General features: G+C 36.7%; 2 protein-coding genes across 2 annotated transcripts; one reads left to right on the plus strand and one right to left on the minus strand.

The window, feature by feature from the left end:
• Window positions 1-1,771: 1,771 nt before the first annotated feature.
• On the minus strand, window positions 1,772-2,851 carry LOC139687290 (uncharacterized). The gene has a single exon (XM_071584430.1). It carries the CDS (start codon window positions 2,849-2,851, stop codon window positions 1,955-1,957), a length of 897 nt encoding a protein of 298 aa, XP_071440531.1. The 3' UTR covers window positions 1,772-1,954.
• A 1,353-nt stretch (window positions 2,852-4,204) lies between these two features.
• Tim23 (translocase of inner mitochondrial membrane 23) lies at window positions 4,205-11,643 on the plus strand. Its single transcript, XM_071584468.1, has 5 exons — window positions 4,205-4,350; window positions 4,576-4,825; window positions 5,958-6,127; window positions 10,354-10,465; window positions 11,072-11,643. The coding sequence occupies exons 1-5, from the start codon at window positions 4,284-4,286 to the stop codon at window positions 11,085-11,087; spliced, it is 615 nt and encodes a 204-aa protein (XP_071440569.1). The 5' UTR covers window positions 4,205-4,283; the 3' UTR covers window positions 11,088-11,643.
• Window positions 11,644-13,609: the final 1,966 nt, after the last annotated feature.

The following is a 13,609-nucleotide window of genomic DNA, read 5'->3' on the forward strand; positions in this document are numbered from 1 at the left end:
TAAAATTCACTTTTGCGCTAGGTTTGGGCATTGAAAGAAACAATCTTCATGCATCCTGAGTTGATAAAAAAGGTACCATAAGCCTATTTCTGGAATAATCACCTCAAAATTGAAACCTTTGTTTTGTTTGAGTGCGGTATTTGTATTCCATCATCCAAGACTTAATTGGTATCTAAGAGTGGGAGTGGGCAGGCTGTCCTTCATATCCCTCTCTTGACTTATGGGACATCAAGTCACCATCAGCACTTTAGACTTTATTAAGATAGATTAGACATATTAAACAGTCATGTTATTCCAAATTTTATTTCTTTCACTCCAAACTGAACTGTATACCAAATTCTCTTAATTAGTTCTCAACTTGCGTACAAATGTTGACAAAAGGAATAAATGAGATAATGAACCATCTGTGATAAGTGAAAAAATCCTCTCATTCCAAGACAGGGGTGTCAATATGAAGAAACAAATCTATGATGAAACAAAAAAATATTTACCGGAAATGTGAACTTGAATCTTTTAGTAAGCTTCTGATAATAAGTGGAGAGGAAATATTGAAAATGGTTGGAATGTTGACATTAATTATGAAGGTCCACAATATAAGGGATAAGTTTAGGTAAGTTGGGGTTGAGGAAAGAAGAGAATAGGCATTTTGGACAGCTTAAAGGCACATAGAAGAATTGAAGAGGTAAATAATTTTAGGCAAACTAGAGGAAGTTCTAACAGTGTATAGAGGATAATATTCATAAGAGACTGTCCGAAAACTACCTTTAATATGTAGAATTCCTTGAATTGCTGCAAAGTTAAGTAATCTGGAACAGTTGGAAGGGAAATCATCCAGATTATTTATAATTAATTGACAGTTAAGCTTTGTAAAATTTGTTATATCATTAAGTTGGGACTAACAGTCCATTTATAATGATCAATAGCTATATTTTCCCTTCCTCTGATAAATATGCATCAAAATTAACTTCTGGTGATTGCTATGTGGAAACATAGCTATTTTGAGTATGGCTCGTGCTATATTTACATCAGTTATGAACATGAAGCAATATTAAATTGATCAAGAGCAAATGAAACTGGCTGTTTTTTTTGGAAAACATTTCCATTAATTGAGGACTTTTTCTGCCACCGAGTGCAACCAAGGTTATATCTACAATATTTCATAGTTTTGGAAATGGATGCTAAAATTTAGATTGGAGTGAGGTCCTAGAAGGTCTTGGTCTTAATTGTATTACAGGGTAATATAAGATAACCTCAATATTTTCCAAACTTCATGTCATACCATGGAAAAAATCCTGGGGGACGTGGGAAGGCATGGAAATATTCTGTTGTTTCTGCCATTCGTAGAGCTTTTTTAACAGGCTTATGCCATTAAAAATTTTAAGAATGAATGCCTGTGCATAAACAGGCAGTTATAATTTATTTGTGTGTTTTCCTTTTTGGAAAATATTTTTTCAAAAAGATTTTGTGGGAGATGTCATCTTCCTCCTCCTAAATTCCCCTCTGCTTTGAACCCCAGCTCTATGCACCTCGTGTTGATACTCTATGCTGACAGCAAGACTAGAATACATACTAAATTCCATAATTTTTCTGCACATAAATGCAGCAATTATGCTATTGTCTTCTTTATTATGATAAGGGAAGTCAGTAATGTTGAAAATTTTGTTCAACTTTATACTAATTAGCTTTAAATGATAAACTTTTTGTATTTGGTGATAGTTCTTGGCATTTATTTATACTTTTCAAGCAGAAAAAACAATATGTGGACTTAAATGTCTAAAAAGTAAAACAATTGTGCAATAGGAAAACTTGCATGCAAATGTATCCTCTCTTTAGTACAACTGCAATACTTCAAGTAGGAATAAGCAATATATAAATATTATCAAAAAGTAATTAAGGTAATATGTATCATTAAACACGACAAGTTTTGTGAAAAATACTAAAGGTCATTTTCAGCCTATTTTCTACAGCATGCACCACACAAAATCCCACTGTTTTTCCGTTGACTTTTCATTGCTTTTCTCCTCTCGACTGCCATTTTAACATTAAGCACTATCAAACACACCCAACAAACGACATTGATCCAAGCCGCAGAGACGGAAATTTTCAATGCCAGTGCCGTGTTGATGATTGTTGTCTCTCCTTCTCGCACTGTTCTACTGTTCAAGTCTCGGAACTCGTAAGTATATCCGTAATGGATGACTTTACGAGGTTGTAAATAGTCCATGAAATCAAATATAGGGCCACAAGATAAACGTGTTGAGATTACACGAGCTAAGTCGCCACTTGCTGACAGCATTCTCAATGCGACGCGCCTCCACTGCGAGCACGTTTGTGAGTAGCCATCCGAGGAAACCACGGCCGTAGAAAGGGCGAGCATTGTAATAATAGCTGCGACGGCAGCCACTGGAGCCCAGCACGCGAACGTGTCTTCATACCCGACGGACTCGCCAAGCACTTTCTTCGGCATGGGAACTATTGTGACTGTTAAGTTAGTGCTTGAAGACTTATTCCTTCTCCCAGATGGGCTAAGGGAACGGGCCCTCTTGCTAACTGGATCAAGCTTCCGTCTCTGGGGACTTCGCCCCCTGGATCTCGTATTTAGGGCTCTCTCTTCGCCGGCTTCTTCATCTGCGTCTTCCACACGCGATCGTTTCACGCTCTTCGTAGTACGAGACGAAATGTGTTGAACTTTCTTTGAATACCGCGGGAGAACAATGCAAAATCTATATGCATGGTATATTCCGAGAATGATTGAAATAACGAAAACTGGAACGGGAGAGAAAACAACAAAATGGCAAATGGCTGTGGGGCCTCCTTGAAATCCGTAGCTATTGCTTGAAGTCACCGCCATAGCCTTTCCGTAGAATATGCAACCACAGTCTCCCGCTGCAAACACTCCGAGGCCGTAACCATCTCTGCCAACGCCATCACTCACATCGTTGATACAGGGATAATTGAGGGTTGCTGACCAATTGGCGAACGCCGTAGCGGACGATATTATTATAATTAGTGACAATATTGATGAAAATATGTATGTTGCACTTATGACCTGCTCCATTTCACGTGGACCCATTTTAATTCTTTGGCACTTTTTTTATTACTCGCTAATCTCTATAAAAAATAGCGTACTTCACATGATGAAATATTATCACAAACTTCGGATACCTATTCACTTTTGTAATTAATTATCTTGGTACGGCAAACATCATCAGTCACTTAAAAACACGATAATTTGTGATGGTTGAACAGCAGGTACCTAAGCAAAGGTCTCTCGATATAACAGATCCCAATATTGTGCTGGGCGAATTGAAGAACTGCTAAATTATGATGGACGAGACTCATGAAGAGATAAAAAGGTCTTATCTCAGACCACAGCAACCTTATCGGGCGTTACTATTTCCAGTTAAGACAATTGCAAGTGAAAAAGGCAGAAAATTTGGCGTTGTTAATTTAAAAGTAGATCATCCAATATTTCTGTTTCTTCAGAGCACATGGCGTAGGAACCTAGTATGCTACGGATGTGAATATCGTAATGTTAGCGTCACGCGAAATGAATTCATTCACTACGTATGTCCGTATCCCCATCTGTTTCTTAGGCGCGGCTCAAGAGATAAGAGGGAAAGATAAACCATATTTGCTGCTGGGACACTATGCAATTCTAGACATCCATTTCTATAAATATTATTGTTTTATCTTTTTATTGCCGTGATGAACTATCAACAATAATTCTTGATTCATCAAACAGCGAAATTATGGACACCATGGTTTTAATCGCACCAGGTGCCTGTTTCGATAGGTCATTTAAGTGTTTTTTTTAACTCATCAACAATGTGTTACCATGGTGAGTGTTACAATATAATATCCCTGGATTCATATTGCCGAAAACTTTCGGAGATATAAAGAGTTGGAACGAACACCTTCGGTCATATTTCGAGTTTGTGAGTTATTTTGAGCAGTGGGTTGAGCATATATCAACAAAACGTTTGTAAGTCATCCTAATCAATAAGTTACATTAATATTTTTTGAATAGTTAATAATTTATTAGGTCATCATAAAGTGTATCACTGATTATTTACTTGTAAGAAGCGGCTTAATATATTATTATTATTTTTTAAATTTTAAAATGTCCGCTCGAATATAAAATGACAATAGCGCTTTCATATCACCACTGTGTAGTTTATGAATTACAAACAAGTGAGTAACATTCCTTCCTTTCCTCCATGTTACTTTTCCCGATGTCCCTGTGTAGATAGTCACCTGCAAGAATTAGAGAAAATATTGTTATGGACAATAAGGATACAGGAATTCCAAACATGTATTCTAACGCAGATCCCAGTATGAACATCTCAGGTAGGTCAAATTGAGTGGTACTTTTGTAGTATACTTAATATAATGTGTTCTGCATTGTTATCACGTCGCCGAAATTGGTACGTTTGAGAAAAGATTATAAATAAGGTTGGTTTGTATCGTAATTCCTATCCATTAATTGTCTTTTGAACAATGTGAATACGGTTTTTATGTAGTGTTGTTTTATGTAATCGAGTTTAATGTTTGGATTTATGTTGTTGTATCCAGTACACTCACCCCAAGGCCTGGCCCCGCTTTCCCCGTACTTAAACTTCGATCCAGCGTATTTGCAACAAAGCCAGCCAGAATTCATATTTCCTGAAGGAGCTGGAAGGCAGAGAGGTCGCTTTGAGTTCGCCTTTTCGCAAATTGGCGGGTCTTGTATGATAGGAGCTGCCATCGGTGGTGTCGGCGGACTGTACAACGGAGTTCGAAGCACATCGTTAGCTGGACAAACAGGAAAACTTAGGAGAACTCAGTAAGATCATTTACGTTTATTTTTTCTTAATTCTTTGTATAGGTTGGATGAATACAATCATGAATCCAGGTCCGTTGAAGGGTAATATGGGAAACACTGCAATTGGAAAGTAATTCTCATAATTTAACTTTTTTGTTAAACTTCAGAACAGTGTTCTTTATGCATAAAATAGTTTGGCATAATTTAAAACAGTGTACCTTAGACATTAGTGTTAGCCCTTCTTTTTAATGATATCCGATTACGTAAGTACATCAAGAGTCTCTTTCCTTGGATTAATTGATGTTTGCTAATGCCACATGGGTTTTGAGTGATGCAATTTTGAGACCTCCCTTGAAAAATTGTATTTAGCCATTTTAATTAGATCAATCTACGGCCTGGTAGCCATATCAGGTAAGAGCAAAATCTGATCTTGCATCAGCCTGATTCTTTAGTTTAAATCCAATTACCATTTCTTCCCATATTGCTTAAAGAATTGATACTCCAGATGATCGGACTTAAGTAGAGCTATTGTTAAAGTGTAGAAAATTTCTCCGTCCTTGGTGGGCATTGTGAGTGACCTTATTTTTTTAATTGCTGGACTAGATTTAAATGGTTGAATAAATATCCTTAAATTTATGTTTACATGATGGGTAATGACATGTCATTTGTGATTTTTAAGTTAAAATGTTTATAAATGAATTCTTCTGGTGGAATATCATCATCATATGTTTGTTTATAATCACATTTCATGTGGAATTAAAAAACTCGTTTTCATTTGAAGGCAAAATAAAAATGGCATTCATAGTTTGTGAATGTGTAAAAAGCCTGAGTAAGAAGCTATTATTTCTTGAATTGAAATTCAGTACATATGTAGAGTATAGAATATTAAATAGCTGAAGAACAAGAGGACTCCTCTGTCCTAACTATGGCATTTTAAAGTGTCCAGGAGAACTAAATGATGCATGAAAAATTTGTAACACTATAAATATCTACACTCTGTTTCACCAAATGATGTTATATGTTGCATCTAAAAGCTTGCATTAATCGCTTATAATATTTATGTACCTATATATGTATATGTGTCTTACACAAAACCTTTATTGTACAGCCATTGATGCTTGTCCCATAATGTACATTTTTAATTTATTTACAGGCTTCTTAATTATGTTATGAAACAAGGAGCGGCATCAGCTAATACTTTAGGAGTACTGGCTGTGATGTATAGTAGTTTTGGTGTACTTTTATCTTGGGCCCGGGGAACAGATGATGAAGCTAACACAGTTGCAGCAGCCACAGCTACTGGCCTACTATATAAATCTTCAGGTAGTTATTACTGTTCACCTTATTAATAAATTGATAATTCCATAGTTGAAATAACATAGACCTTGTTCACTTTTCTATATTTTTCTAAAACTGGTCTTTATTGGAGAAACCCTCGCATGTTGAAGACAACCAACAGTTTAATGTTTGTAAATGGTTTAGTTGATTGTGTAAGTTATTCAAAGTGTGCAGGATTCCTGATTGTTGTGAAAATCTGCCGTGGTTGTTAAGTATTCTGTGCCTTAGTTAAGAAAGAACAGATTTCGTAGTTTTGATAATTTCCATATTTGTAGTTTTTGCAAATGTGATGGTTTTGAGAAAGTTTGAGTGGGACTCAAATTTTCAAATTCATTTTGTTTTGGATGCTGGCCATGAACTTAAAAATCTGAGGGGAATAGTTTTTGTCCAGGTTGACCTTTATATAACAACAATTATTTGACAGTAAGTCTTGATAGATGAACATCAGATTGCCCAGAATCAGGAAAACTGTGGCATTAGGCTTTTCACACCCAAGCTGCAGAAGTATTTCAAAAGTGTCAAAAGTTAATCGGGGATCGGGATTGTGTGGAGGTTAGCATACTGGCTTCCAACCAAGAGGGTCCAGGTTCGAATCCTGGAGATAGCAGATATTTTTCAGTGGTATCCTGATCCCTACTTGAGGTCCTTTGTGGAGAGTATTTTAAGTGAGTACGCTGTCCATTGGATGGGATGTTGAACTGCAGACCCCTTGTCGCCTTCCTTTAAGAGTGAGCTGATGCTGATGTTGGGTTTCTCCCCACTCTTCCTCCTTTCCCATCCATCCCTAATGATGCAAATGACCTTAGCTGTTGCTCACCTCCCCTAAATCAATTACTCCTGCTTAAAAGTTAATTTAAATGTTTTTAAACCACAATTTGTCCTGTGGCACATGTCACAGAAATTATCCACTATCTCCTTCAAAATGACACATCGACCATTGTAGGTGGGTCATACCATTGGACTGTTGGGTTTTTCTGCTCTACTCACCACTTTGTTAGTAGGGTATGCAAATCCCTCAATTTTCCTATCGCTTAGACATTTACGTAGGCAAGTACATTTTCCTGATAGGAAACTGTTTCTTCTCTGCAAGCTGGGCCTGCTTTTACGAATGTTTGCTTCCAATGTAGTTAGAAGGTTGAAGTAGTACTCCCAAGTTATTTTTTCCCTTTTCAAAAATAATGATCAACAGAATTCCTTATGCATGCCAATAAACTGATGCCATGACCTTTCCTGCCTATGGCACCATATTTGCCTTCTTCATTGCTGAAGAACTGGCCTCTATCGGCTGCATTGTTGTTTCTAGACTTGTGTATAATGACAAATCCATGTTTCATCTGGTATCACATATCGATGCAGAAAATTCCTTTATGTTTCGTAAAGCACACCAAGAACTATTTGGGAAATGTCGTCCGACTGCAGTTTTGACCCACAGGCAGCATGTGCAACACCCATCTTGCACTATGCATTTTAATGTGCAATGCCTTGTATGAGATGCAACTGATGCATTCTTTTTATATCCCTATGGTATTAGCAATTTTTATGCACCTTTGTGTGGTGATCTTCCAAAATCATATGATACACATGTTTGATGATTTCAGGTATGTTCCGCTTTTCGGGTGTCCTTCACGTGGATCATCTTGGAGGCTTTCATGGCCACGTTTAAACTCAGTCACTCATGTCTTCGTTGTGAAAATTGAAGGAGATGAGTCCCCATACACATTTTAAATCCTCAAATGAATTTCAGTTAGCATCAAACCTTCTTTTACATAGAATATTATCACTGTACAATACTCAATTTTTCCATTTCTAACAATGGAAAAAACACACCAATGGCAGTCAAATAGGAAAAAGTAATAAATCCGATTGCAACCTGAAAAAATAAGGTGGCTTTAATTCAGAGACCTACAAAAAGTAATGCTGGGTCTTACTCTAAATAAGTGAAAATACCTTTTCTCATTCATGAGCCCATTGTCAGCTTCTATTATACAGTACCTATCATCCTTCATGAAATTAAAAAATTTGTTCTATTAATAAAATTAAGAATACAAAGTATCTTTCCACTGTCCTTCATTTGCGTACAACTGGTTTCAACGCTCAAGTGTCATCATCAGGCACAAAGACTGTGGAAGGATACTTTGTATTCTTAATTTTATTAAAATGAATTTCCACAAGGTTGAGCCTGGAACAGTTGAATGTGTTCTATGTTTATCACCCAATTTTCAATTTTTAAAGTAATGCTTCCATTGTGATGATTTATAAAAATTCCATCTATTTTATTCTTCTCTTCACATTCATCTATTGACAGTGTTGAATGATAAATTACCAGCAAAGGTTCATGCCTAGTGCAAGGAAATCAGGGATATATGCCCTGATATCTGTAATTACTCCCTTATATACCAATTTTCTCCCAAAACTGCCCTTTCCTGCCTTTTGAGAGTCTTCAACAACATTCACCCCTGACTTTCTCAGTCTACCCATCCCTTTCTCTCTTTCTCATAGTATTTAATCACTTCTCTTTTTATTTATATTTGATTGGTGATTCTGATTGCATGCAGTCCACCCTCTTTTTTCAAGGCCCACAAAAACTCATCACCCAATATTTTGTTCTGTTATTTCTATTAACCCTCAAATACTCTAAACATATGCTCATGTAATGGCAATTAGTCAACATTAATGCATATGCTCCCATATCCAAGTTTCCAAATGCAGACAGGTGTCTGCAAAATGATGTTCAACTTTTCGATTCTATCCAAGGGTGACCAACAGCGTATGCAAACTCACAGGTTGATGCCATTTTGTTATCATTCTTTAAATGTTGCTTAGCATTTTATTTCTGGAGATTAAATAATACTGACAGTCAAAGGAGGCGCACAACCATTTACTCTAAATATTAACAAAATGAACTTTGAAGCAAATAAAATAGAGCATGCCCTGAGTTGGATCACACAATCATGTGCATAACTCTCAGTTGGTGTGGAATTTTCTGTATTGCATGGGGAATGGTCTTATGTTTGATCATTTAAATGTATTGGTCAAGGTAAAGACTTAGTAAAACAAACATCCTTAAGTGATCTTTCATAGGATGAAATAGCCCTATATCTTGTTACAGTAATGGCAATATTGTTATCAGTTATTGAATCTGTTAATTATCACATAAATAATGATAATGAGTTGGAACTGTCTCAAGTCAGAGATTCCATTACTTATATTCCCTTTGCCTACTGGCATACCTACTTTTGATTTAGGATCTGTAGAATTTTTTATAAATTGTTGCTTTTTCATTAAATTAAGGTCTATAAACTGTGGGTTTTACTTAGTGGTTAGAAATGTTGAGGTGAAGAAAAAATTTCAGGTAGAAGTTATGAAAGTAAAAGCTTTTTGAGCGGGATGCTGTATTGAAGGTTTGGGACGATTGTTGCTCTGCTTATATGAGTACATGAGATATAACCTGATTTTGAAATGGTAATTTTTAAATTTGTATTCATTGTGGTTTCATAATTATGGTATATTCACAAAACTCTTTTGAGGCACTTGTGGGGTAACCGGAACCTTAGTTTTTCAGGGAGTTAAACTACAATATTTTTACAAATTAAATATTTTGAGTGAGTCCCTGGCCATTATGGGTGGAGTGCAGTAGTTACGTAAAACATATGCATAATTACTCTATTCCCACATGATACAAAGTGGCCATTGTTTAATCTTGGTCACCATTGCTATGTATGTGAAAAAAATATGCCCATCATTCATTTATTCAGTCAAATAGTCTATATTGGAAAATATTGACCATTGCATCACAAGTCTAGGAGTTAAGTGCTCCTGGTGGAGTGTGGAGGACAAATAATTCCATTATCCTCATTAAATAAGTCATTGTGAGTCATTTCTTTGAAGTAGCTGCTGGGCATATCCATTTATGTCCAACTGCCCTGGTGATAGCATGTAATGAGTGTTTTCAAACTTTGCATGGGTAAAAAAGTAGTAAATGAGAAAAGACATGCATTTTGAGATTATATTGTGATTTAGGGTCTGCCAATTCAAATGGGAATTGTTGTAGTCTTTGGTGTTGCTGGTATCGTGGTCAAATTGTACCTGTTGTGAATTTTTTGTACAATAAAATTAATGTGTTGATTATGGCTCTTAGAGCTTTCAAAAGACACCTTCATCATCACAAGGTTTTACATCTATCTGAAATTGAAACTATTTGTCTTTTGCAGCGGGTCTTAGAAAGTGTGCAGTAGGTGGAGGAATTGGCTTCGGCATAGCTGCCTTGTATTCCTTATGGATGTCAAGAGATAGGATTCAACAGTTCCGGCAAATGAACCCTGCGTAAGGAAAATATTTTAAAAGGTCAACATGGGATTGTGTGTGTATGACTGTGAGAGTGTTGGAGGCCAAAGTATCTACTTGGAAGGAGTACAGCTGTCTAAAGAAAAAAATATGCTGTGCTCATGTTGCTGAGTAATTGTGAATTGAGTTACAAAGTTAAAGCTGCAATATTCCAATTAGACAAGGCTGTTAAGGGATTCCAGTCAGTAGGCCTTGAGCTTAGGTCCACTTAATCTTGCCACTGTTGATAATATGAATTTATCTACTAATAGATGGTAGAAGTTGATAGCTCATTGCTGGGGGCAATAGTGATATTGGAGAAGATATTCCTTTTTTTGTTTGGAATTTTTTCTCTATTGTAGATTTTAATTTACTATGATTTTTCAAAAAATATATATAAATATGTATATATAGATAAATTCCGATAGCATTGAATTTTAGCGAAATTCTTAATTATCACAATACAGCTGCACTTTACATTAGATGCTATTTTCAGCATAGTAATGACATACTTTCTGTGCATATACAGTAAGAAAACATTTTTACATTATTTCACTGCTTGAGAACTGTCATCCTCATTCATTGCTTTTGCTCTTGGGTAAACAGATCTAGAGATGAATAGGACCCCCAGTGTCTTTTCCCGTGGGGGTAGGAGAGGTGAGGTTGAAGAAGTCAGTGTGCTGTGAAGTGTGATGAAGCCATTGCCGATGATGACATTTTGTCACTACCGTGTCTGCTCAGTATCTGGACCAGTTGCATGGATGTGAGTGTTAAAGCCATCAAAACGGGACTAAATGATTGTGTTGGCAAAGGAACTCTGGCCTCTTGCCTTTGTACATAGCAAGAAATATTTTACTATAGTTCTCCTCACGTCTGATCCTCTGTTCAGTGTATTTTGCTCTCTTTGTCTCCTTCGATGGTGGCAGGTACACCAAAGATGTGCCAGTGGATGACAGTCAAATTTCTGGTCACCTAGGCTTATAATTGTATGCTTAGGCCAGCTCAGTAAAATGCAATTTGTGAGAGGGATCATCTTTTGAGAGTTTAGTCTGTTGTTGGAAAACTGCATTGTGCAGCTCTTTGTTGTTGATGATTTTTGAGCGATTTACCTCAAATTCTTTGTTTTAGAAATCAGTGGAACCAATTATCTTCAATAAACAGTGGCAAATGCAAAAGTGTCTTTGAGTTTTATTTTAGCTTTATGAAACCATTGATGACAAGTGTCATTGATAAGTCAGTGAGATATTTACTCAATGACTTTGGCTGACTGGAATGTTGTGAAGGCTTGTTTGTAAAACTACGCTTACCAACCTTATCAGGCTCATGGCATAAGCTTACATCTTGTGGTACATGAAGCCTTCGACCCCAATCCCTTAGGAAAATACAAAAGTGTTAGTGGGAAACTCTGACGTGCTATCACACTGTTCAATTTTCTACCTTACTGGTGCTTTCATTCAAAGAACTCCAGTGTGTGGTTTAAAATGTGGGTTCTAAATATTCAATGATCTATGCATGGAAAGGATAAATTGATGACTGAATGATTGATCAATGCATGAATGCCAGCATGTAACTAAATATCCCATGAATTTGCTTGAGATAAGCAGTGACATTCCTCCACTATGTAAACTAAATATTTCTGACAAATAGATGAAAAAAAATTATACCAGGTTCCCAGGACAGTGGCTTGAGGAAATTTGGGTTCATTGTCCCAAAACCGTGGGTCCTATTTTCCATTCTTGCAAAGAAACTTTCCCCAGAAATGTAAGTTCTTAAGTTGCTGTGCATGTTTTAAACTTTTAATTTGTTTACATTCAAAACAGTTATTTGTATTACAGAGCTAGGCCTATATTTTGTTTGAATTCCATAAAATGCCCCGCTTCATAATATGTCAGATTAAATCCTAAAAGGAAGAATCTTATCTTTCTTTGCCACTGTTCATGTACAAACCAAAATGTTTTTTCTAGAGTTGGGAATGGCACACTTGCATTTAATTTAAATTAAGTCGAGGTGGATTCAATACATTATCCCCTTAATCATTACTTCCCCATCCCCAACTCCTTGGCAATTCACCTTTTACTGCCTCCTTGTACGCATGTGCTACCAAGGGGATCGAGATGGTGCGGGGGCTAACGTACTGGCTTCCCACCCAGAGAGCTCGGGTTCAAATCCCGGCGGTGTTGAATATTTTTCAGAGGTATCTTGATCCCTACTTGAGGTGCTTCGTGGAGGGCACTTTGAGTGAGTACGCTGTCCGTCGGATAGGACGTTAAGCTGCGGACCCCTAGGTCTAACTTCCCGCTAACACTTGTGTTCCTTCTTCTTTACTCACTATTTCACTAAAATGTTTGCATTGGAAAAACCCTTTAACGTGCTGCACATCATGGGATTTATTTTTAGAGAGACCACTCTGCCATGACACAGCGATCAAGAGATTTTGGTGAAGTTAACAGTTTCAGGCTATAATAAAAATTTGTATCGCATAGCTGTATCAGTAATATATTGAGTTGTAATGAGAATATTTGAAACTTAATATAGAAAGGAAAGGTAAGTTGAATCAAATTCTTAATGAAAATATATCTTGAATTTTTTCCAATTCACTTTATGACTAATGGGTGTTATTCTTCAAGATGATGGAATGAAGAACACAATGTATTTTTCCACTGTTCTTAAGTTTGGTACTACTAGTTTCAACGCTTGGGAGTCATCATCAGGTACAAATTCACTCTCGTTGCAGTCCATTTATATACCATTTGTGTGGGGAAAAGGGTGTGAAAGAGGGGGGAAGAGGGAAGGTTGTGATTGGTGCTGATGGGAAGGAGGAGATGGGTGTTTAGCATGAGGAAAGGTGATAAGTAGGGTTCACAGTAGGGAGGGTCTTTCGGTTTTAGGAGGGGGTATATAGATATTTCCGCGAACAAAGGGATGGGGAGAGGTGCTCAAACAATAACTTGTTGACCAAATGACCCTTTTTCAAATTCCATCTGATTTCCAGCTCTTCCTATTATTTGTCCAGCCTCCTTTCTTCGTCCATTATTTATCCCTAATTTTATTTCTGTGCATTGATCATAAAAAAAACCTGATATTGGACATGATAAAAATTTAAAGGGTACTAATTATGATTATTTGGAGACAATTGTGGATTGT

Source organism: Hetaerina americana, unplaced genomic scaffold (assembly GCF_022747635.1).
Source record: "Hetaerina americana unplaced genomic scaffold, ioHetAmer1.1.p SCAF_19, whole genome shotgun sequence".
Classification (NCBI taxonomy): Eukaryota; Metazoa; Arthropoda; class Insecta; order Odonata; family Calopterygidae; genus Hetaerina; species Hetaerina americana.

Bases quoted from the DNA above. Each gene is read 5' to 3' on its own strand.
- LOC139687290 (XM_071584430.1), bottom strand. From the start codon at position 2,851: ATGGCGGTGACTTCAAGCAATAGCTACGGATTTCAAGGAGGCCCCACA.
- Tim23 (XM_071584468.1), top strand. From the start codon at position 4,284: ATGGACAATAAGGATACAGGAATTCCAAACATGTATTCTAACGCAGAT. The intron at 4,351-4,575 runs GTAGGTCAAATT...TGTTGTATCCAG, and splicing joins TCCCAGTATGAACATCTCAG to TACACTCACCCCAAGGCCTG. The intron at 6,128-10,353 runs GTAGTTATTACT...TGTCTTTTGCAG, and splicing joins CCTACTATATAAATCTTCAG to CGGGTCTTAGAAAGTGTGCA.